Here is a 21782-nt window from a genome sequence, read left to right as displayed (position 1 = left end):
ACAGTGACAGTTAGAGTGACCATTATTTTATGCATAACAGTTTCATCATTCCCAAAAGCAGCCTCTTCACTAACCATTGACCTCTCCATTCCCTCTATCCTCTGGTTCCTGGCAACACTCGTCTTTTGTCTATATGAATTTTCTTTCTCTAAACCCTTCACATATATGGATCCTAAGATATGTGCCCTTTTTGGCAACATTTTTTTAACCCTGATGCTTTCAAAGTTCATCCATGCTACAGTATGTCATTACTTCCTCTGACTGATATACTATTGTATGGATCTATCATATTGAAGAGGTTTCCACACTTTCCAAATGTACAGAGCCCTAGAGGTCTCATAAATTGGCTAAAAGAAATATTGATAGTGGTTGTACACATAGTACAGAGGGTAGGGTGCTTGTCTTCAACACAGTAGGCCTGCTTGGCTCCCTGGCACACCATATGTCCCCTGAACCCTGCCAGGAGTGACTTCTGAGCACAGAACCAAGAGGAAGCTCTGAGTACCATCAGGTTTGGCTATAATACACAAAAAATGAAAGCATTCTCACACACACAAAAGATCCAGTCCCGTTCATGTATTTTTATATGCTTACAAAATCATGGTGTAGAATAATGGCCATTCAAAGAAACAATCAACCCTGCAAATACTCCTTTGTTTAGTAAACCTTGATTGAATAGATGCTATGGCTGGCAATGGAGTGATCTGTTGTATTTTAAGGTGAGTCAATGGAATAACAATTGTTCTGACACAATGGAGCAAGTAGATGATGAAGATAGAGAAGAAGGTCATGTGAGTCAGGATATGAGTGTATTAACTACCAGACAAGCCTCGTGGAAGTTCTCAGAAGTTAACAGAAAATACAGGCTAAAGACCTTCTAAAGAAGGCATATATCAGGGGTGACATCTTTTTCTCAGTGATCTGTATATGAAATTTCTGGCTTCCAGGAGCAAGGATTTTTTCTTCTGACAGGTGATTGGATCCAGCAGTCACAGATGACCTAAACAAAACAGCACATCAATAACACAATAGACTGCAAAACAATACAGTGCTCCAGCAACAAATATTTGAAACAAGTACATATAAAACTTAAAAATAGTTTTCTATTTCACTCTTAAATAAACACAGTACTTGATAATGGAATGTGTACAGCTATTGGGCATGTAGCAATAACTTGAACCTGGGACTTCAATTAAAATGACCAGTGTGGTTACCTGTTCTGCATTAATTTTCAAACTATTTTGACTTTTTATTATAGTGACTTCTCCAGGAATTATTCCTGAGTGCAGAGCCAGGAGCAATCCCTGAGCATATCCAGGTGTGGCCCCCGAACTGACATAAAAAAATAAATAGATCAGATATTGAAAATTTCCTATCCTCTTTTTAGCCATATTGTCCATAACTCAACCACCCCTATTCTCACAGCCACTATCCACACGTTCAGACAAGCTTCACCCATGAATGAATCTCTTCCAATCTCTCATACTTTACAATACTGATAGATAAAATGTAAAACAACACATTTGTTGAGGCTTAAAATAGAAGGCAAGTGGTTGGTAGGCATGTACTCCAGGGCAGTGTACCCAGAAATCCAGCTCAGGGAACTGCAAGACTCCTCATCATTGGCCATATACCACCCTCCACCATGCTCCCCCACCAGAGGCACTCAGTACAGAGGCGTTCACCGGAAAATTTTAGGAATGCATCAGAAGTGGAACTTTATTCCAGTGTCATGCAAGGTGAAATCAGTCAGAGAGGGACAGACATAGAAAGACTGCACTCATTTGTTGAATATAAAGTAACAGAATGAGAGAGACTCACACCCAAATATAATAGAGATAAAGTTCAAGTGGATCGCTCCAAGGCTTGGAAGCAGATCTCACATATTAGGGGAAAAGGCAAATGGAATAGAGAAGGGACCACTATTTACATGATTCTTGGAGGGCTCACTCAGGATGGTAGATGCCTGTTGAAATTAGAATATAGACCAAATATGATGTCCATTTACTACATGCATTGCAAACCATAAAACCCCAAAGGAGTGAGAGTAAAAGGGATTGTGTTTGCCACAGAGGCAGGTGGGAGAGATTTTGTGGGGATGGTGGGAGGGATACTGGGAACATTGCTGGTGGAGAATGGGCACTGGTGGAGAGATGGGTACTCGATAATTTTATGATGGAACCATAATTATAAAATTTTGCAAATCTGTAACTGAACCTCATGATGATTCATTAAAAAATAAAAAATAACAAAATAATAAAACATTAATAATAAAAATAATAAAATAGAAAAATAAAATAAACATAAAATAATAATAAAATAAAGTAGAATAGAAGGAAACCAATCATAAGGGAAATATATTTTTACAAAAACATAGATAGATGGACAGACAGAGAGACAGACAGACAGACAGATAGATGAATATGCACCCAAGGCTAAACCTTGACAACATGTTACTAATCTCTTATAGAAGTGTTAATGAGTCCTGGGTGTAATATAACCGTCTTGACGTACTTTCCTCTAAGAAACAATTTTTGGATCAACTTAGCAAATTATCTATAACAAGCAGTACAAAATTAATTATTTTGGCTCTGCTTTGGGGCAGGGTTTCAGGTTTGGGTTAGAAACATTTGAAATATGGTGGTGAGAAGGTGTAATGGTAGTGTATTGGTGTTTGAATATTAAATGCACTCAAATATTGTGAACAACTGTATAAAAATTAAATTAAAAAATCTTTTTAAGATTTCAAAGCAACAAATCTGAGTGTGGAAAACTATGAAGAGGAAAAAGAATCAAGAATATCTCAGATGTTTCTGTATTCAATTATCACGTGTTCAGAAATAGAATTCCACATGGTCCACAAGGCTCATTCTGAAAAATGAATGCTGAAAGCCCCAAAGGTGCCATGTGGAGAGAAGAATCATATGAGTCCTGCACTAAGCCAGAGGTTTAGGACTGTGATCATGAGAAAGAAGTTGGTTGTCAAAAAATGAAAGTGTACAAAGCAAGACCACTTAAGATCAAGGTTGGATCAGTATGGACTTTTAATATTGAGTATCGAATAGTGGTATTTTCTGCTATTCACAGTTCTCACAGTTCATTCTATAAACCTCTAGGAATTTCATTTTGCACATAGCACTGTAGCACTGTCCTCAAATTTGCTCAAACAGGCCCAGTAACATCTCCCTTGTGAAACTTGTTGTTACTGTGTTTGGCATATTGAATACGACACAATAGCTTTCCTTGCTTTGTTGTGCGGGCAAGATACTCTCGGTAGCTTGCCTGCCTCTCTGAGAGGGGCAGATGAATCGAACTCAGCTTGGCCAGGCTGAGTAAATAAATTTACTGTATTTAAATATAGTAATACTTCAGCCAGAGCCATAGTAAAGCAGATAGGTATTTGGCTTGCTCAGGGACCTATCCAGGTTCAATCTAAGGCATCCCATACTTTTCTACAAGCACTGACAAGCATAATTACTGAGTGTCGAGCCAGGAGTACGCTCTTAGAATTTGGGGGTGCCCCCGCAAATAGTAAGACCTTATGAAGTACCCACAGTATTTAAGCCATGGTTTTAAGCTTAGTAAGAGAAATTAAGTTGATAGTATTTTGTTAGAAATGGTCTAGCATCCAATAGATAAGATCAAAGAGATAGTATGTGGGAAATTTTCTGCCAAGAAGGCAAGGGAAGGGCCAGAAAGGGGTGAGTTTCTGGGGAGACACGCTGAGGGTTTTGTGTTTGCGGGCTCTCTGGATGGCTCTATCTCAGAGCCCCCGTACGGAGCCCTAGAACTACTATGTGTGGCCTGGATCGGGAAGGCTGTTGGCCAAGAGCAGACAAAGGAAGAGACCAGGGCCCGGCCAGTTGATCTTTCGCACTTTATTATCAGGAAGTTTATCCCATAGAAGAAATTTATGTTATGGAGGGCCTAGGTTCTCTCAAGCACATATTTTCCTTGCTAGTCTCTCCATGGTCCATCTTGCAGCCCTGCTCTCTCTCTCTCTCTCTCCAGTTCCCTTGCCTCTACAACTCCCTGGCAATCTCGGGTGACACTCCATCCAGACAGGTAGCCAAATCAACAGAAGAAAGCCCTTCCTGAGGGCCCACCTAAAAGGTAATTCTAAAGCCCTCCTGACAGCTCAAGGGCAAAATACCTCCTAAGGTGTTTTTCTCTTTTCCTCAGTTCAATAAAATATCAAGAAATTTTCAACTATCAACTATTCCTGAGGCTTTGCAGAAAGGACAGAACAGTGTTATCCTACAGAATGTGCACTGGTGGAGAGATGGGTCTTTGAACATTATATGTTTGTAACTCAAACATGAAAGCTTGTAACTTTCTCACGGTGATTCATAAAATAAAATTTAAAAAATATAAAGATTCAATTAAGAGAACTCTCAAAAAAGAGAAGAAAATAAAGAAAATGTGAGTCAAAATCTATTTGGAGTCCCATCCCTTCACGCCCCAATAGAGCTAGCTCCAGCAGCCAAAAACCTCCATAACTTGAAAAGCATAATCATGGCTGCTATCCTCATGTATGGAGAAGCCTCATCTATGCGTGAATCTGCAGAAAATCTCAGGTATGTGGCACTTCTTATTGAAAACTCCAGGCTCAATGAAATCAGAAACTGGTTGACCTCTCCCCAACTCCCCGGTTTCCAGCACCTTAGCAGTCACACACACAAACCACCTCTGGAGCCATATAATCTCATCAATGGCCTTGATCCGGAAACTCAACAATGAATCTCTCAGAAGAGAGCACAGAACAATACACCACAGACATGCCCTTAGATCCCATGCCAGCCTGTTTTATTCAGGTCATCCCGGGGGAGGGGGTGGTGGATGAGGTCCAATGAAGCCAGCCCCAGCAGCCTAAAACATCTCCTTCCTTCCTTCCTTCCTTCCTTTCTTCCTTCCTTCCTTCCTTTCTTCCTTCCTTCCTTCCTTCCTTCCATCCTTCCTTGATTACTTTCTTCCTTCCTTTCTTTCTTCCTTCCTTTCTTTCTTTCTTTCTTTCTTTCCTCCTTTTTTACTTTCCATCCTTCCCTCCATCCCTCTTTCCTTCCTTACATATGCCTTTCTTTCTCCTTCCTTCCATTCTTTCTCCTTCCTTCCATTCTTTCTCCTTCCTTCCTTCCTTCCTTCCTTCCTTCCCTTTCTTTCTTTCTTTCTTTCGTTCTTTCGTTCTTTCGTTCTTTCCTTTCTTTCTTCTCTTAATCCTTATTTCTTTCTCTCTTTCTTCTCAGTCTTGCTTTCTTTGTTCCTTTCACGAATTAGGGATCTGCAAATATTTTCTATTTAAAAAACTACAGATAGTCAATTGGCTACTGGTTGAGAATCTGTCTCCCTCTGCTCATCTCTGCAGCTGTAGTATGAAATCAGTCCCTGGCCACTTGGATGATCCTTCCCCAGCAAACTTCCTGATTCTGTCTTTGCACTGACTCCTACTGGCTCATCTTTTTTTCATTTCTAAAATATATTTCTGCTCCGTTGATTGAATATGATGTGATCTATTTCATTGTGGAATTGTCCACTTGGAGACTCCCATGTCCAACGTTTAGATTCTGCCTTCTGGCACTGTGAGTTACCATGGATGGTCTTGGTCGACATGATGAACTCAGACAGTCTCTCACCCTGTTCGTTCCATTCTAGACCATGGGTCCCGATGTGAAGTTCTTCTGCTGATCTTCTCGGTCCTATCTTGGCATTAAAATCGCCCTCAATGATCTTGTAGAAGGTGCGGTCTTCTTTATAGAACTTCTCCAGCTCCATGTAGAACTTCTCGATTTCTCTTTCATCATAATGAGATGTTGGTGCGTAGACAACGAAGATAGAAACTGCCTGCAGTGAGCCACATCTATTCAAATGTAAATGTCCGATTCCAGTTGTTAGGCATTCGAATGAATCAATGCTCATGGCCAAGTTTGTGTTGACAAGGACACCGACACCTCCAACACCTCCTTTATCGCATGTTCCGAGGAACAATTCTTCTCCAGTGTTGAAAACGGCATGGTGAGATTTGTGCCTTCTTGTCTCAGTCAGAACAATGATGTCGTACTTGATCTTTCACGCTTGTACCATCAGGTCCTCGATGGATGCATCTGATACTAGCGTACGTGCATTGAAAGTACAGATGATCATTTTTGTCTTCCTTCGTTGTGGCAGCCTAGTTCGACCTTGAGATTTTATCGGCCTCTCCTTTCTCATCCTTCTCAGAGCTGCCATGTTGGTGAAGACTTCAGGGTCAGGTGAATGAGACCTATTGTAATTACTGGTTTTGGCATATCAAATACACAACAGATAACTTGCCAGGTTCTGCCGTGCGGGCAGAATAGTCTCGGTAGTTTGCCAGTTTTTCCGAGAGGGATAGAGGCTTTTGGGGCGACCTCTAATCTCCCTTGTAGGTGTTACCATATTTGAACCCTATCAAATATGGTACGGCAATTCCGGAAGATGGGTAAAGTATCCTGGAGTGTGGCGGCGGCTGGGTAGTGGAGGTAGTAGAGGTAGTGTTTTGCCTGAGCGATGTCGCTGTTGTCCCAAAATATCGAACAGGAACGGACCACCATCTCCTTTGCGCAAAATTCTACTTCACAGAGCGGGGAGAAAGGGCTGCAAAGTTTAAAAAGAGAACTCCCAGAACAACCACCAACTGGGAGCTCTTTGGCACTATTGCGGCAACATGGGAAGATGCTATTGTTGACAACACTGAAGAGGAATACAATCGACTAGTTCAGCACCTCCATGATTGTGCGAGGAATGCTAAGAGAGAGAAAAATGCCTGTCTTCAAAAACTCTTGAGCTAATTCGCCAGCGTCGTTTGGCGCATGCCTCAGGCAACTGCAAACTAACGTCTGAGCTCACAAAACAGTGCAGAGACGCGATCAAGGAAGACCTAAAAAGAGAAGAACAGAAGTGCTGGTAGATGCAGCAGAAGCCGGGAAAAGTATTCGTAATGCCCGCCTGTCCTTCGCCAACTACATGACTAAGATGACTGCCCTCCGACATCTTGATGGATCTATCACATCCTCCAGAACGGCAATGGAGAAGATTATCCATGATTTCTACAACAATGAGAACGCTATTCAGGTCTCCCAAAGAAGAATAGAAAGAGCTATGCTTGGAATATCACGTTTCACTCAAATGTGAGAAAGAATCCGGAGTTCTGACATCCGTCAACGATCAAGAATCAGGAACGCTGTCTCATTTGCCAAGGTGTCGAAAATCAGATGGGCTGGTCACGTAATGAGATTTAAAGACGACCGCTGGACTAGAGCTGTTACCGACTGGATTCCACGGGATGTCAAAAGACCACTTGGCCGCCCACCTACCAGATGGTCAGACTTCTTCGTCAAGATCATGAATGATCGGTTTGAGGCCCTTCATGTTCCTGGAGCGAACAGATGCCATTGGGCTAGACTAGCACGCGACAGGGACAAATGGAGACGTTACTGGTGCCCGCTCGAGCAAATCGACGACTGACGGGAAGTTAAGTGATTAAGTGATTAAGTGATCTACTACAATGTCTTCGATAGCCATGTCCACTTGCCGACATACCAATTTCCACAGGATGGATATGTCATTCTCAAAGTTCTCCCTTCTGAAATCTGACAGGCCATTTCGTCAGTAAAGAAACAAACAGCAAATGGCCCAGACAAGGTCAGACCTGAACACCTGGAGAACCTGCCGTCAGAACTTATCAATACACTGGCTCAGCTCTTCACATGCTAGCTGTCTGAATACAAGGTTCCGTCCCAATGGAAAACCAGCAGGACCGTACTACTGTTCAAGAAGGGAGACATCCATGACATTGGCAACTATCACCTGATCTGCCTATTGTTTGTCATCTACAAGTTGTTCACTCGAGTCATCCTAAATAGGATTGGCAGAACACTAGATGAAGGACAACCATGCGAGCAAGCTGGGTTCTGAAAAGGATTCAGCACCATCGAACATATCCACACAGTAACCAAGATCATTGAGGTTTCTCAGGAGTTTAGGATGCCGCTCTCTCTAACGTTCATTGATTTAAAGAAGGCCTTTGATTCTGTTGAGATAGAAGCAGTCATTGAAGCCCTAGCCAATCAGGGCATTCAAGCCCAATACATCAAGATCCTCCGTGAGCTGTATTGCGGATTCACTACCAGGATCTCACCATTCTACAAAGAAGTAATCATCCATATCAAGAGAGGGGTTCGGCAGGGTGAGACCATTTCACCGAAACTCTTCTCTTCGGTGCCACCCTTGAGAACATCAAGCGACGACTGGAATGGGAAGGAATGGGAGTGAAGATAGATGGTCGGCAACTACACCACCTCCGCTTTACTGATGACATTGTTTTAATAACACCAAACATCAGTCAAGCGGCACAAATGCTGGCAGACTTTGACTGTGAGTGTGGAAAGGTAGGACTACAGCTGAATCTTACGAAGACAATGTTTATGAGAAACAGCCTCGTTCCTGACGTCCCATTCTCTCTCAACGGAACGACCATCTCTGAATGCAACAGCTATGTGTATCTAGGTTGAGAAGACAGCATGACAAATGACCTGGCACCTGAGCTGCGCAGCAGGACGAGAGCGGCTTGGAACGCCTTCAAGAGCGTCGAAGAAATAGCTAGTAGGACTAAGAACCTCTGGCTCCAGGCATATATCTGATTTCATTGTTCTTCCTGCATTAACATATGCCTCAGACACCTCGGCCCTATGCAAACAGGATGAGAACGCTACTCAGATCTCCGCAAGAATTGAAAGAGCTATGGTTGGAATATCACATTTCACCCAAATGAGAGAAAGAATCCGGAGTTCCGACATCCGTCGACAATCAAGAATCAGGGATGCTGTCTCGTTTGCCAAAGTGTCAAAAATCAGATGGACTGGTCACGTAATGAGATTTAAAGATGACTGCTGGACTAGAGCTGTTACAGACTGGATTCCACGGGATGTCAAAAGACCATGTGGCTGCCCACCTATCAGATGGTCAGATTTTTTCATCAAGATCATGAAAGATCGTTTGAGGCTCTTCATGTTCCTAGAGCGAACTGACGCCATTGGGCTACACTAGCACGCGACAGGGACAAATTGGAGACGTTACTGGCACTCGCTCGAGCAAATCGACGACTAACAGGAAGTTACGTGATTAAGTGATTTCTGCTCCAGCACTGAGAAATAATGTAGGGATTAATATATTAATATTCCATGTGACTGACCCTGGTTCTATCTCCAGCACAACATATGTTCACATGAGCAACACCAGAAGTCACTCCTGAGCACAGAGACAGGATTACCTGAGGGTTATCAGGTTATTATCATTGGGGTTACCCCAAATCCTCTGTCTCTATACACATAAACAAACACACATTCATAACACACACATACACACACACTTCCTGGGCTGGATTGATAGTACATTGTGTTAGGGTGCTTGCCATGTATGAAAACAATCCTCAAGGGTTCAAGGGACCACACGTATTGGGATGGCAGGGATTGAATCCAGGTCGACCATGTGCAAGGCAGGTGTGTTTCCCACCTGATTATCACTTTGTTCCTGATGACGATACTATGTTAAATTACAACTGACTTCAAGTATTTCGTCTTTTCTTCCTGATTCTTTTTATAGGTTCCCAAATATCCCACAGTACTTGGGATTTTCTAATAGATGATATAATTTGTTGATCAAAATAATCGGATATAATATGTGTAAATTGTTTCGCATCTGCATATCCAATTGTCACTTTGAACCTCTGTTCAGCAGCGGTCACTCACAGAGAATGAGACAAACAGAGAAGCAGAAAAAGAAGCGGAATGACCTAGTTTTAGGGTCACCTGTCCAGCCATCAATGGTCTAATGGCAGGTCAATATAATGTAATATTGCTCCCCCAACCCCAGCAGATCCCAACACGTGAGCTAATGTTGGAGTTGACAGAGACATCAAGGACATTTAGGAAGTATATAAACATGCCACAGGGACCTGGAGAGCAGAGGCTAGTGTGGTTCACAGAGAATCAGTTGGCGTGAGTAAAATTTAAAGTTGTTTGTGCAGGAGAGAGAATTCAGTGGGCAGGGTACCTCTCTTGCACCAGTCTACTGAGATCCTCCAGGAGTGATTCCTTAGTGTGGAGCCAGGATTAAGCCCTGAGCATGCCAAGGTTAGGACATAAAATCAAAATAAATAAATAAAAGATTGCGAAAGTTGTTTATTCTAGTTTTGGCTATATTGTCCCCTAAATCTAAAAGACTGTACAAAGTATTAGTCTAAGTTTGCCTGACACAAGTTTACAGCTGGCAGATAGTGTGTCATCTATTCTATTCTTGCCTACTATTCTTTTCTGGATTCATGTTTGCTAGCGGAACACCCTAAACTTAGGGTTTTTTGTTAGGGGAAGATTTCTCAAAATAATCCATCATTTCCTACCCCTAAAGTAAGTAATAATGTATATCATAAAGCATTAACATATCACTTAATAATATTAAACATTACACAACATACACTAGTAGTAACTTAATGTTATTGGTGAACTAGGCAATACAAATTATTACCTAGGAACCGTTGATTTATTAATGAAATATGTAAGCTCATCAGTAGAATAGGAGTATTTCCCTAACCTTAGAGTCTAAGGAAAGTGAAACTGTTATAACTCTCTTGTAAGATTCCATCTCTCTAGCCTGCTTAAGTCTACCTCTCAGTCTATCCAATCCAGTCTTCTTCTTGGGAATCTGACCTCCCTATTGGCTAGCCTCTACCTTTCAACTGCCTGCTTTATGACATCATTCTCCCACCAAACCTACCAGCACCTGGTAGAATCTTGGCGCTCCCGTGTAGTTGTTAGTAAACAAGTTTGGATCATTGCGAGTGACCAATGACCAATCACCAGTGATCAGTCATCGGTACTGGACACTTGTGGACTTCCACTTCAGTGTTCAGACGTACTCTCATATCATCTCCTCTTCTCATTTGGCTTTCATTGATATTTGCTCATTTCTCATAATGTCAGGTAAGGAATAATATTTTTCAAAGCTATTCATTATATTTCTTATCCCTAAACTTAGCAGTTAAGGAAAAGTAGCATGTAATAATAGAGGAAAGTATTCAACTAGAATATGGTAAGCCTTATTTTAGTTTGACGTTCACATTTGCTGTGTGATTTTAGACATTGAGTTCCTTTCTCTCAAATACAAAGATATTTCTTCGTTGATTAAATTATATTTGAGAAATTTTTACGACCTCAAGTACATGTTTATATATGAGTGTTCACTCTCTGTGTATCCTTCTCCTTTTAATAATATTTTGACATGATATCCATGAAATAAAGCAAATCAGAGAAAATACTTTGACAGAAACAGAAAAGGTAGTTTTGGTAGAAAACCTAACTATCTACCAGGATGTTTTATCTGTAGCGGTCTCTCCACTTGTATTTATAATTTAGTATTTTAAACTTATCGCTATTCAATAGTCATTATCATGTGTCTTTTGAGCTTTATTCTAAATTCGATGATAAGAAAAACTGGATTGTGGGGAAGTTGTGGAGTATTGAGTGGTAGGGGGGCAAGTCCTGAAAGGTAAGAAAGTTTAAGGTTATTTTCAACAAGCTTTGACAAACAGAAGCTAAGAAGTAGAAGATGATATAAGGAAGAATAAAATAGAAAAGAAAGATTATGGAGAGAAATTATCAAAGAAGGAGGAACAGTTTGAGATAGAATGTTGGAGAGAACCGAATAGTTCAAATCAAAACAGAAAGAATATAGTTAAATATGCTGAGAGCAAGTCAAAACAGTTGACTTTAGTCAATTCTAGGACTAGAAAACATTCTGTGTCTCTAGTAGAGTACCTAACTCTACTAGAGGAAAATCAACCTATCTGAAAAACATGGTTGTGGTTTCTTTTCTTATTGTCTCTAGAACACAGTTGGCACTTGGCAGTTTTGAATGTAAACACGTTTTAGAAATGATACTTCCTATAAATATCTAATATATATTACCTAGGGGCCAGGATCCAGAGATTATCACAACAAGCTCCCGGGAGAGCACAAGGCAGAGTCTCCTACCCTGTGCCTGACTATCCTCGCCAGGGCCCAACAGCTGAAGACCTCCAGGCCCCAGCCAAGGCCTTACTGGGACCACTCTCCACACACTTGGATAAGCCTCAGGCATAACAGAACTGGCAGAGGAACCCAGGTGTGTGGGACCCGGGGCTGAGATCTCCAAGCCTGCACGATTTGGGACTGGAACTGTCAGTAGCTAGACAGTTACACCTTCCAACTGCCGTGTAACCCCAACAATGGCCAGGATCCAGAGATTATCACAACAAGCTCCTGGGAGCACGTGGCCGCATTCGCGGCCACGCGACTATTTATTTACGTTTCTCTAAGTTTTCAGGGTACCTTAAATATCCCACCCGCACGACAGAACCTGGCAAGCTATCCGTGGTCTATGCCAAATAGACCAAATTGATATGCCAAATCCAGTAATAAATGGATCTCATTCCCCTAACCCTGAATACGCAGAGTCGAGAAGGATATGGAAGGAGAGGCTGATAAAATACCAAGGCAGAAATAGGCTGCCAAAACGCAGAAAAACAAAAATGATTGTCTGTACTTTTAATGCCCGTACGCTGGCATCTGCTGCATCCATTTAAGACCTTATGATACAAGCGCGAAAGATCAAGTATGACATCATTGGTCTGACTGAAATGAGAAGACATCAATCACATCATGCCTTTCTCGACACTGGAGAAGAACTGTTCCTTGGAACATGTGATAAAAGAGGCGTCGGTGGTGTAAGTATCCTTGTCAACACAAACTTAGCCATGAGCATTGATTCATTCCAATGCCTAACAACCCGAATTGGACAATTACACTTGAATAGATGTGGCTCACTACCAGCAGTTTCTATCTTTGTTGTCTATGCACCAACATCCAGTTATGGTGAAAGAGAAACTGAGAAGTTCTACATGGAGCTGGAGAAGTTCTATAAAGAAGATCTCACCTTCTACAAGATCATTGTCGGTGATTTTAATGCCAAGATAGGACCAAGAAGATCAGTCGATGAACTCCACATCGGGACCCATGGCCTGGAATGGAACGAACAGGGTGACAGACTGTCTGAGTTCATCATGTCAACCAAAACCTTCCATGGTAACTCACAGTTCCAAAAGGCTGAATCTAAACGTTGGACATGGGAGTCTCCCGATGGACGGTTCCACAATGAAATAGACCACATCATATTAAATCGGCGGTTTTGCCTAACCGATGTTGCTGTTGTCCCAAAATTCCAAACGGGATTAGACCACCGTCTTCTTTGTGCAAAATTCTACCTCACAGAATGAGGAGAAAAGAATGCAAGGTTTAAGAAGAGGACTCCGAGAACGACCACAAACTGGGAGCTCTTTGGCTCTGTTGCGGCAACATGGGAAGATGCCGTCATTGACAACATTGATGAGGAATACAATCGAATGATTCAGCACCTCCATGATTGTGCGAGGAATGCCAAGAGAGAGATAACCACAAAAAACCGCCTTTCTTCAAACATTCTTGAACTTATTCGCCAATGTGGCTTGGCACATGCCTCAGGCAACCACAAGCGAACATCTGAACTGAAAAAACAGTGCAGAGAAGCCATCAAGGATGACCTCAAAAACAGGAGAGCAGCAGTACTGGTAGATGCGGCAGAAGCTGGGGAAAGCATTCGTAACGCCCGCCTGTCCTTCACCAAATACAAAACCAAGATGACTGCCCTCCGACATCATGATGGATCAATCACATCTTCCAGAAGGGCAATGGAGAAGATTATTCATGACTTCTACTCAGATCTCCTTAATAGCCACGTCCACTTGCCCACATACCACATACCACATGATGGATATGTCGTTCCCAATGTTCTCCCTTCCGAAATCCAACATGCCATCTCGTCAGTAAAGAAACAAAGAGCACCTGGCCCAGACAAGATCAGACCTGAACACCTGAAGAACTTACCATCAGTACTCATCAATACATTGGCTCGGCTCTTCACACGCTACCTGTCTGAATGCAAGGTTCCATCCCAATGGAAAACCAGCAGGACTGTACTACTATACAAGAAGGGAGACATCCATGACATTGGCAACTATCGCCCAATCTGCCTATTGTCTGTCATCTACAAACTGTTCACTCGAGTCATCCTGAATTGGATTAGCAGAACACTAGATGAAGGACAACCATGTGAACAAGCCGGATTCCGAAAAGGATTCAGTACCATCGACCATATCCACACGATTACTAAGCTCATTGAGGTTTCTCAGGAGTTCAAGATGCCGCTCTGTCTAACGTTCATTGATTTAAAGAAGGCCTTTGATTCTGTTGAGATGGAAGCGGTCATGGAAGCCCTAGCCAATCAGGGCGTACAAACTCAATACATCAGGATCCTTTGTGAGCTCTATTGCGGATTCACTACCAAGATCTCACCATTCTACAAAGAAGTAATCATCCATATCAAGAGAGGGGTTCGGCAGGGTGATACCATTTCACCAAAACTCTTCAATGCCACCCTCGAGAACATCATGCTATGACTGGAATGGGAAAGCATGGGAGTGAAGATAGATGGTCGGCAACTACACCACCTCCGCTTTGCTGATGACATCGTTCTAATAACACCAAACATCAGCCAAGCGGCACAAATGCTGAATGACTTTGACTGTGAATGTGGAAATGTCGGACTACAGCTGAATCTTACGAAGAAGAAACAGCCTTGTTCCTGATGCTCCATTCGCTCTCAACGGAACCACCATCTCCGAATGCAACAGTTATATATACCGAGGTCGAGAAATCAACATGATGAATGACCTGGCACCTGAGTTGCACAGGAGGAAGTGAGCGGCTTGGAATGCCTTTAAGAGCGTTGAAGAAATAACTAAAAGGAAAAAGAACCTCCAGCTACGAGCACATCTCTTTGATTACACTGTTCTTCCTGCATTAACATATGCCTCAGAGACCTGGACCCTATGAAAACAGGATGAGAACGCTATTCGGGTCTCTCAAAGAAATCGAAAGAGCTATGCTTGGAATATCACGATTCACTCAAATAAGAGATAGAATTCAGAGTTCTGATCTTCGTCAATGCTCAAGAATCAGGGACGCTGTCTCATTTGCCAAGACATCAAAAATCAGATGGGCTGGACACGTAATGAGGTTTACAGACAACCACTGGACTAGAGCCATTACTGATTGGATTCCACGGGACATCAAAAGATCACGTGGAGGCCCACCTACAAGATGGTCAGACTTCTTCGTCAAGACCCTGAATGATGGGTTTGAGACTCTGCATGTTCCTAGAACGAACAGATACCATTGGGCTACGCTAGCACGCAACCAGGATGAATGGAGACGTTACTGGCACCTGCTCGAGTAAATCGATGAATAACGGGGATTAAGTGATTAAGTGATTACCTAGGGGGATTGAAGATACTTCATCTTTAATGTTTTTATTACATTCTAGTTTGTAAAATCACGTATGGTCTGCCTGTTATAATAAAGAAGTGATATCTTCTAAGTTGAAGCAGGAGAATTGATTATTTTGTGTAGTAAGCAGGGTCCAGGTTATGGCAACTTGTCATCTTCACAAAGAGTTTCATTCTGGGCTGGAGCAATAGGTAGGGCGTTTTCCTTGCATGGGTGTAGGCCATTTACTCACACATGGCCGACCCAGGTTCTATTCTCAGCATCCCGTATGGTTCCCTGAACAACACCAGGAGTAATTTCTGAGTGTATGAACCAGGAGGAACTCCTTTGTAGTGCCAGATGTGACCAAAAAAGAAAAAAAGTAGTTTCTTCCTAACATTACAGCATTTTGATAGCAGTCGACATCTGCTTTTAGATGCTAAGAAGAAATAGACAAGTCAAGTCTCAGATGTCTAAGTACACATTGATTTCAGTTTTGTGGAATCTGAGTTTTCCTACATTAAAAATAGTTAAGTTGCATTTGGTGATTGTTTATGAAACTTTGGGAATGATATTTTCCTGGTTGATAAAGATACTTGTCATCTATGTTTTAAAAATAAATCTGAAATTTTGTGACCATTTTTTAAATGGTCTTTTCTGCTTCTTGTGTGATTTACTGAAATTGTATGCTCTATTTAATACCTGTTTTTTGATGGCTAATATTCAGAGGTAAGAATGAGAATAATAATGTCATTTCCTTGTAATTATTATATTTATCACTGCTTTATACTCCTTTAAAACCTATAGTGGCTACGAAATGCAATCACATTTATTATATTTTCTGCTTGTTATGTCAGTTACTGGCAAATCTTCTGTTTTATGGACTGGTAAGCTATACACTCAAAGATCGCCTTCTATTGTCTTTTTTGGCTAGTGGTTCTTGCTAAAATAGAATTTCATCTTCGTATACATGACACAATTTCTTAATAAACGTTTGTACTGTTTTCTTTGTTGTGTTTGGGGAGGACATTCGCTGTTGGTCAGTGCTTACTCTTGGGGCTGCTCTCAATCAATTACTGTACTATGCTGCTTTCCACATAGCCCATATTTCATTAATTACTACATGCTTCTTTTTCAGTTTTGTGATACATATTTTTCATGATTTTTTGTCTCTATTCTTCTCACATGAAAGTCACATGAAACAGACAAATTTTATTTCTGTGTGCACATTATTCTTACTTAGATTTGTAAGAAAGTTCTTTGCAGGAAAGCAACTTGAGAGTCAGAATTTAAACAATACTCTTCCTTCAAAAAGCACATCTTGAGAAAAACTAAATTACTCATTTTTGCGTGGAGATTGGAAACCAGGGTAAAGTTGTCCACCTTTAATTCATCAAGTAGATTGAGTTATATGTGAGCTGTAGGTAAAAGATAGGAACTGCACAAAAAAAGACAAACCTGAATATTACACTGCTAATAGTTGTAACGACCCCACATGCCTATATGAATGGAAAGTATCTTCCTCCAAGTTTCTGGCATCATAGTGATCAAGGCAGAGTCCTAGCAAGGAAGTCCAAATGCTTAGGTTCCGTAACCTGGTAATACATAAGGGACGGCGAGATAGTACAGGAGGGGATAAGGCATTTACCTTATAGGCAGCTAAACCAGTTGGATATCTGTCACTGCATCAAGTCTCCTGAGCACTACAAAGGGTTACTTCAGAGTACAGAGACAGGAATAGCCCAAGATCACTGCCAGATATTCGTCCAAATCCACTCCACCCCAATCCCAATAAAATAAAAAAAAAGGGAAAGCTTGCACAAGTCTCTATACTAATTCTGGGCCTCGGGTTTCTTTCTTCTCCAATAAAATGTTAGTCATTCCCTTAGGACTTCCTAGTTTTAAAATGCTTCCATTCTAGGTAATAATGTAAAGTTCAACAGTAGAGCAAGCTACAGGTAGAGCTAGGACGAGGAGAAACTAGCTCTAAGCAACAAATCCATGTACCAACATCACCAGAGTCTTCTATAGACTTTGGTAGCTTGGTGCCAAATAGACCAAGTGCAAAATGTTCTTGAGAAATGATCTTGAGAAAACTCAGGTCAAAGCTCTGAAACCAAGCAGCAGTGCTGAACAACGCTCGGCTCCTTCCCAGTCTGAGCTGCCACCTCCTGGGAAGGACAAATTGGTAACTTTGCCTTTTCTTACCATGGAGAAGCCGCAAGCTCAACGTGTTCCTAGGAAACCACAGTCTCTGACTTCACATCGTCCTGGTGCTTCTTACCCTACCAGGCCTGGCTCAACCAACTCAGCTCACCCAACTACCACCAATTCATCCCGGCCAGGGACTGCATCTTTGTCACGTCCCACCAGACCTACTCAGCCCATTTCAACCAACCCATCTTGACCAGCTTTGCTGAGCTCTACTAGCCGGCCTATTTGTCAGCGTGCAACTTCTAGACCTTCTCTCTACAAGGCAACAGCTAGCACTTCTCTCCAGTGGGGCCCTCTTCCTGTCTCTGGGACCAAGTGCCAGGCTCCACCCAAACGGCAGAATCATTTTCTACTCCAAGACTTCCGTTTCCAACGAATTCCATGGAGAAAGCCCAATGTTCCCGAGCCAGTCATATCAAAGCTCATCACAAAAGAGCAGAGACCAGAGAGTGAGGCTATGAAGAGGAAGGCTCAGCAGGAGCGTGAGAATGCTGCCCAATGCACCTCTTTGGGGAAAGTGCAGTTTTTTATCCAGAGAGAAAAAGATATGGACATCTCTTGTTCCTACGGCTATAAGTAGCTGGAATGGTTGGTGCCATTTTAAGTACCAGATGGTTGCCTTAGACAAACACTTGAAATGCCATACACATTTCATTTATTCTGATACATTTTTCAAAAAATAAATAGATGCATATTAGTTAATAGATAAGTGAATGAGACCAGTTGTAGTTACTGGTTTTGGCATATCGAATACACAACGGATAGCTTGCCAGGTTCTTCCGTGCGGGCGGAATACTCTCGGTAGCTTGCCAGTCTTTCTGAGAGGGATAGAGGCTTTTGGGGCGACCTCTAATCGCCCTTGTAGGTGTTACCATATTTGAACCCTCTCAAATATGGTGCAACAATTCCAGAAGATAGGTATTTAGTGTCTTATGATGTGTCGCGCAGCTGCTTTGCGGCCGCGCGGATCCAGAAATCGTCCTGGAGTGTGGCGGCGGCTGGGTAGTGGAGGTAGTGTCGATAGTGGAGTTCTGCCAGTGGGGTATTTATCTGGTCCCGGTAGGGGTAGGGTGGGTCTTCTGTGTGCAATCTGATCCCTGGTTGGTTGGTGGAAGCAGACAGGGCAGGGTAGGGTGGGGCTCCTGATTAGAGTCCCTTTGTCACCTGTGGTTGGTGGGAGCAAGCAGAGAATCTCTGTCCCTGGGTCCGCCGAGCCTGGAGTCCAAGGTCTCAGAGAGTTCTGCTTATCTTGCTCTGTGGGTCTTCAGTCGTGCGTGAGTCTTGGCCGGAGCTGCCACGCAGGTCCGGAAAGCATCCTGGAGTGTGGCGGCGGATGGGTAGTGGAGGTAGTATAGATAAGTAATAAAATTTCTAAATGTTGAGAGGCTTACTGTTGTGATCATCATTTGGAGGGGGCGAGTATTGAAGGATTCATGAGAAAGAAATAGAAGTTAGAGGGGGGATAAAAGGGGAAACAGACAAGAATCTATGAAAGAGAAACTTGGTTCAGGGTTGTAAAGCCCTTAAAAGGAGAAATTTTATGGAATTGATGAAGAGTTGGGGGGAGGTGTGGCACAGTAATAATATACCTTATTAGGGCATTGCAGGAGGCTGACCCAAGATTCATCCCTGGAATTCTATGTGGTCCCATGAGTTTCACTATATGTTTTCCTTGAGCACAGAGCCAGGAGTAAGCCCTGAATATAGGCAAGTATGTTTCCAACGCCAGTCTCCTCAAAAAATGAATGGGAGAAATGGCAGAGTTAGAGGGTTTGGTTTAATATATAAAAAATGGAATAGGTTGAAGAAGGAGGAATGGTATAGTAAGATAACCAGATGAAAAGTAAAAATAATTTCACAGAGGTTGTCTTTACGTTTCATGACCTCTGTTATTAAATAAAGAGATTTGAGCCCTATCTCCAAAAGGTGTGGGTGGTCTATCTATAAGCAATCAGGCTGTGGGATTCTAAGACATATACTGGGAACAAAACCTACAGATGAACAGTCCACGGCTCTCAGAGTTATTCAGGGGTGACTGTAAATAAGGACCAAGCAAAGAGAACAGTTGTAGCAAGAAGCCCAAATACCAGCTCTCAGAACATGTAAAGATCAGTCGCCATGTACTCCGGCCTGTGGTTCAGCCACCTTAGATGCACCAGTTCACTTCATCTTCCCAACAATACTCAGAGCCAGTATTACCAGGGCACTAGGCCAGCGTTGTTCAACAATGAAGTGAATATGGCTATGTTCTTTGGATTTGCAAACTCCCCAAGGTGGCCAATCTGTCTTTCAGACCACAGCATCCTACATTACTGACTTGGGAGCTCAAAATATATTAGCTTCAGGGGGCCTCTCGGGGGTTTTCAGCAGTGCCTGGTGTCTGCAGTCTGCTCCAAACATTGATGTTAATGGAAGCTCTCACAAAAACCAACGGTATCTTTTGTTCTTGTGGATATGGGCCACTCTCTGTGGTGTGAAGTGATATCTCATTGTGGTTTTTGATCTGCATCTCCCTGATGATTAACCCCCAAGAATGGCAGAGATTAGTACCAGGAATTTTACTCAATGACCTGGAGGTCAACCACACATATTACGGTAAAAGGGAGCTCAGAAAGAGAAGGGAACACCAAATAAAGGGTGTTGGGAGGATCCTCCCAGGATGGGACAAGCATGCTGAAAGTAGACTATCAACCAAACATGATTGCCACTCAATGCCTCTTTTGCAAACCACAGCACTCAAAAGGAGGGAGAGGGAAATGCTCTGTCACAGAGGCAGGGTGGGATGGGGGCTGGGGGGTGGAAGGGATACTGGGACCCGTGGTTGTGGGAAATGCGCACTGGTGGAGGGATGGGTGTTTGATCATTGTATAATTGAAACCCAAGCACAAAAATGTGTAAGTCTGCAACTGTACCTCATGATGTCTCACTATTAAAAAATTAATTAATTAATTTTAAAAAACAGCGATATCAATGGTCTTGGAGGCTGGGTATGGGAGAATCCAGACTGGGATATGCACAGTAGGTCACCACTCCCAGAGCGGTTAGGACCAGCTCTTCTTGAGGCTGTAAAGGTGGTGATGGGAAGAGATGGTGCTAGGAGATATGTGGGGCGAATGAAAGGGAAGGAAACAGAGAAGGACTGCTGGGACCAGGTGCTAGGAGATATGTGGGGTGAATGAAAGGGAAAGAGATGGTGCTAGGAGATATGTGGGGTGAATGAAAGGGAAGGAAACAGAGAAGGACTGCTGGGACCAGGGCACCAGATGGACATGATGGGAAAGTTGGTGGGTTACATTAAAATGTTTTTTAGTGAAAAACTCTATTTCATTCATCAAAGTAGGAAAATAAAATAGGTGAAAAAGAACACATCACATACATGATCAGAGAGAACTCAAAGAGCTGAAGTTCCTTCTGTAGCTACTGCTGTATCTTGGGCAGACAGCCTGGTTCTCCCAGCATCACATGGTAGGACCACAAAACAACCACCAAATGTTAAACGTGCAAAGACAAAAGAAACAGAAATCAAGCTGCAAACATTGAGAGTGGTGAATGGTTTTTCTTTTGGGGGGTGATGGGAGAGAATTTGAAGTGAAGAGTTGTAAGTATTTCCTAAGGGGAAAAGAGTAAGAACACCTTGGCAGGCACAGGGATTAGAGGCCCAGAGGGGAGAGTCTGATGGCCTTCTACTGCTAACATGAAAAAGGGAAGGTGTACTGCATTTAAAAATTTAGAGTTTTCAAAGAAGAAAAAAATCTAACACAGCCCAACAGTTATTCCCAATTTTTCTAGGTACTTCTAGGCAATGAGTAAAGGAGAGAGAACTTGTACCCTTTTAACACCTTTTAACACCTGCTTAAGCAATTTTTTTATGGGATCCATCATTTAAGACAAATATCAGTGGCATTTGTTATATTTGCTAGTTTTGAAACTATTATGATTATTTTGTCCATGGGCTGGAGCTATAGCACAGCGGAAAGGGCATTTGCCTTGCAAGCGGCCAACAGGGGCAACCCGAGTTCGATTTCTCCACCCCTCGTGGAGAGCCCGGCAAGCTACCGAGAGTATCTCCCCCGCAGGGCAAAGCCTGGCACATTCCCCATGACGTATTTGATATGATAAACAGAGTAACAATTGTCACATTGGAGACGTTACTGGGCCCGC

At 42.4% G+C, this 21782-nt stretch overlaps 1 protein-coding gene across 1 annotated transcript in view; it reads left to right on the top strand.

Annotated features, from left to right (window-relative positions):
- Nucleotides 1-4515: 4515 nt before the first annotated feature.
- Nucleotides 4516-21782, top strand: part of LOC130021308 (nectin-1-like) — a 63804-nt gene continuing 46537 nt past the window's right edge. The window contains exon 1 of the mRNA XM_056112034.1: nucleotides 4516-4577. Within this exon, the coding sequence (XP_055968009.1) occupies nucleotides 4516-4577 (62 nt within the window). The remainder of the gene's footprint in view (nucleotides 4578-21782) is intronic.

This window comes from Sorex fumeus, unplaced genomic scaffold (assembly GCF_029834395.1).
Source record: "Sorex fumeus unplaced genomic scaffold, SorFum_2.1 ptg000015l, whole genome shotgun sequence".
Taxonomy (NCBI): domain Eukaryota; kingdom Metazoa; phylum Chordata; class Mammalia; order Eulipotyphla; family Soricidae; genus Sorex; species Sorex fumeus.
The sequence above is the reverse complement of the archived record's forward strand: the minus strand, read 5'-3'. Positions and strand labels throughout refer to the sequence as shown.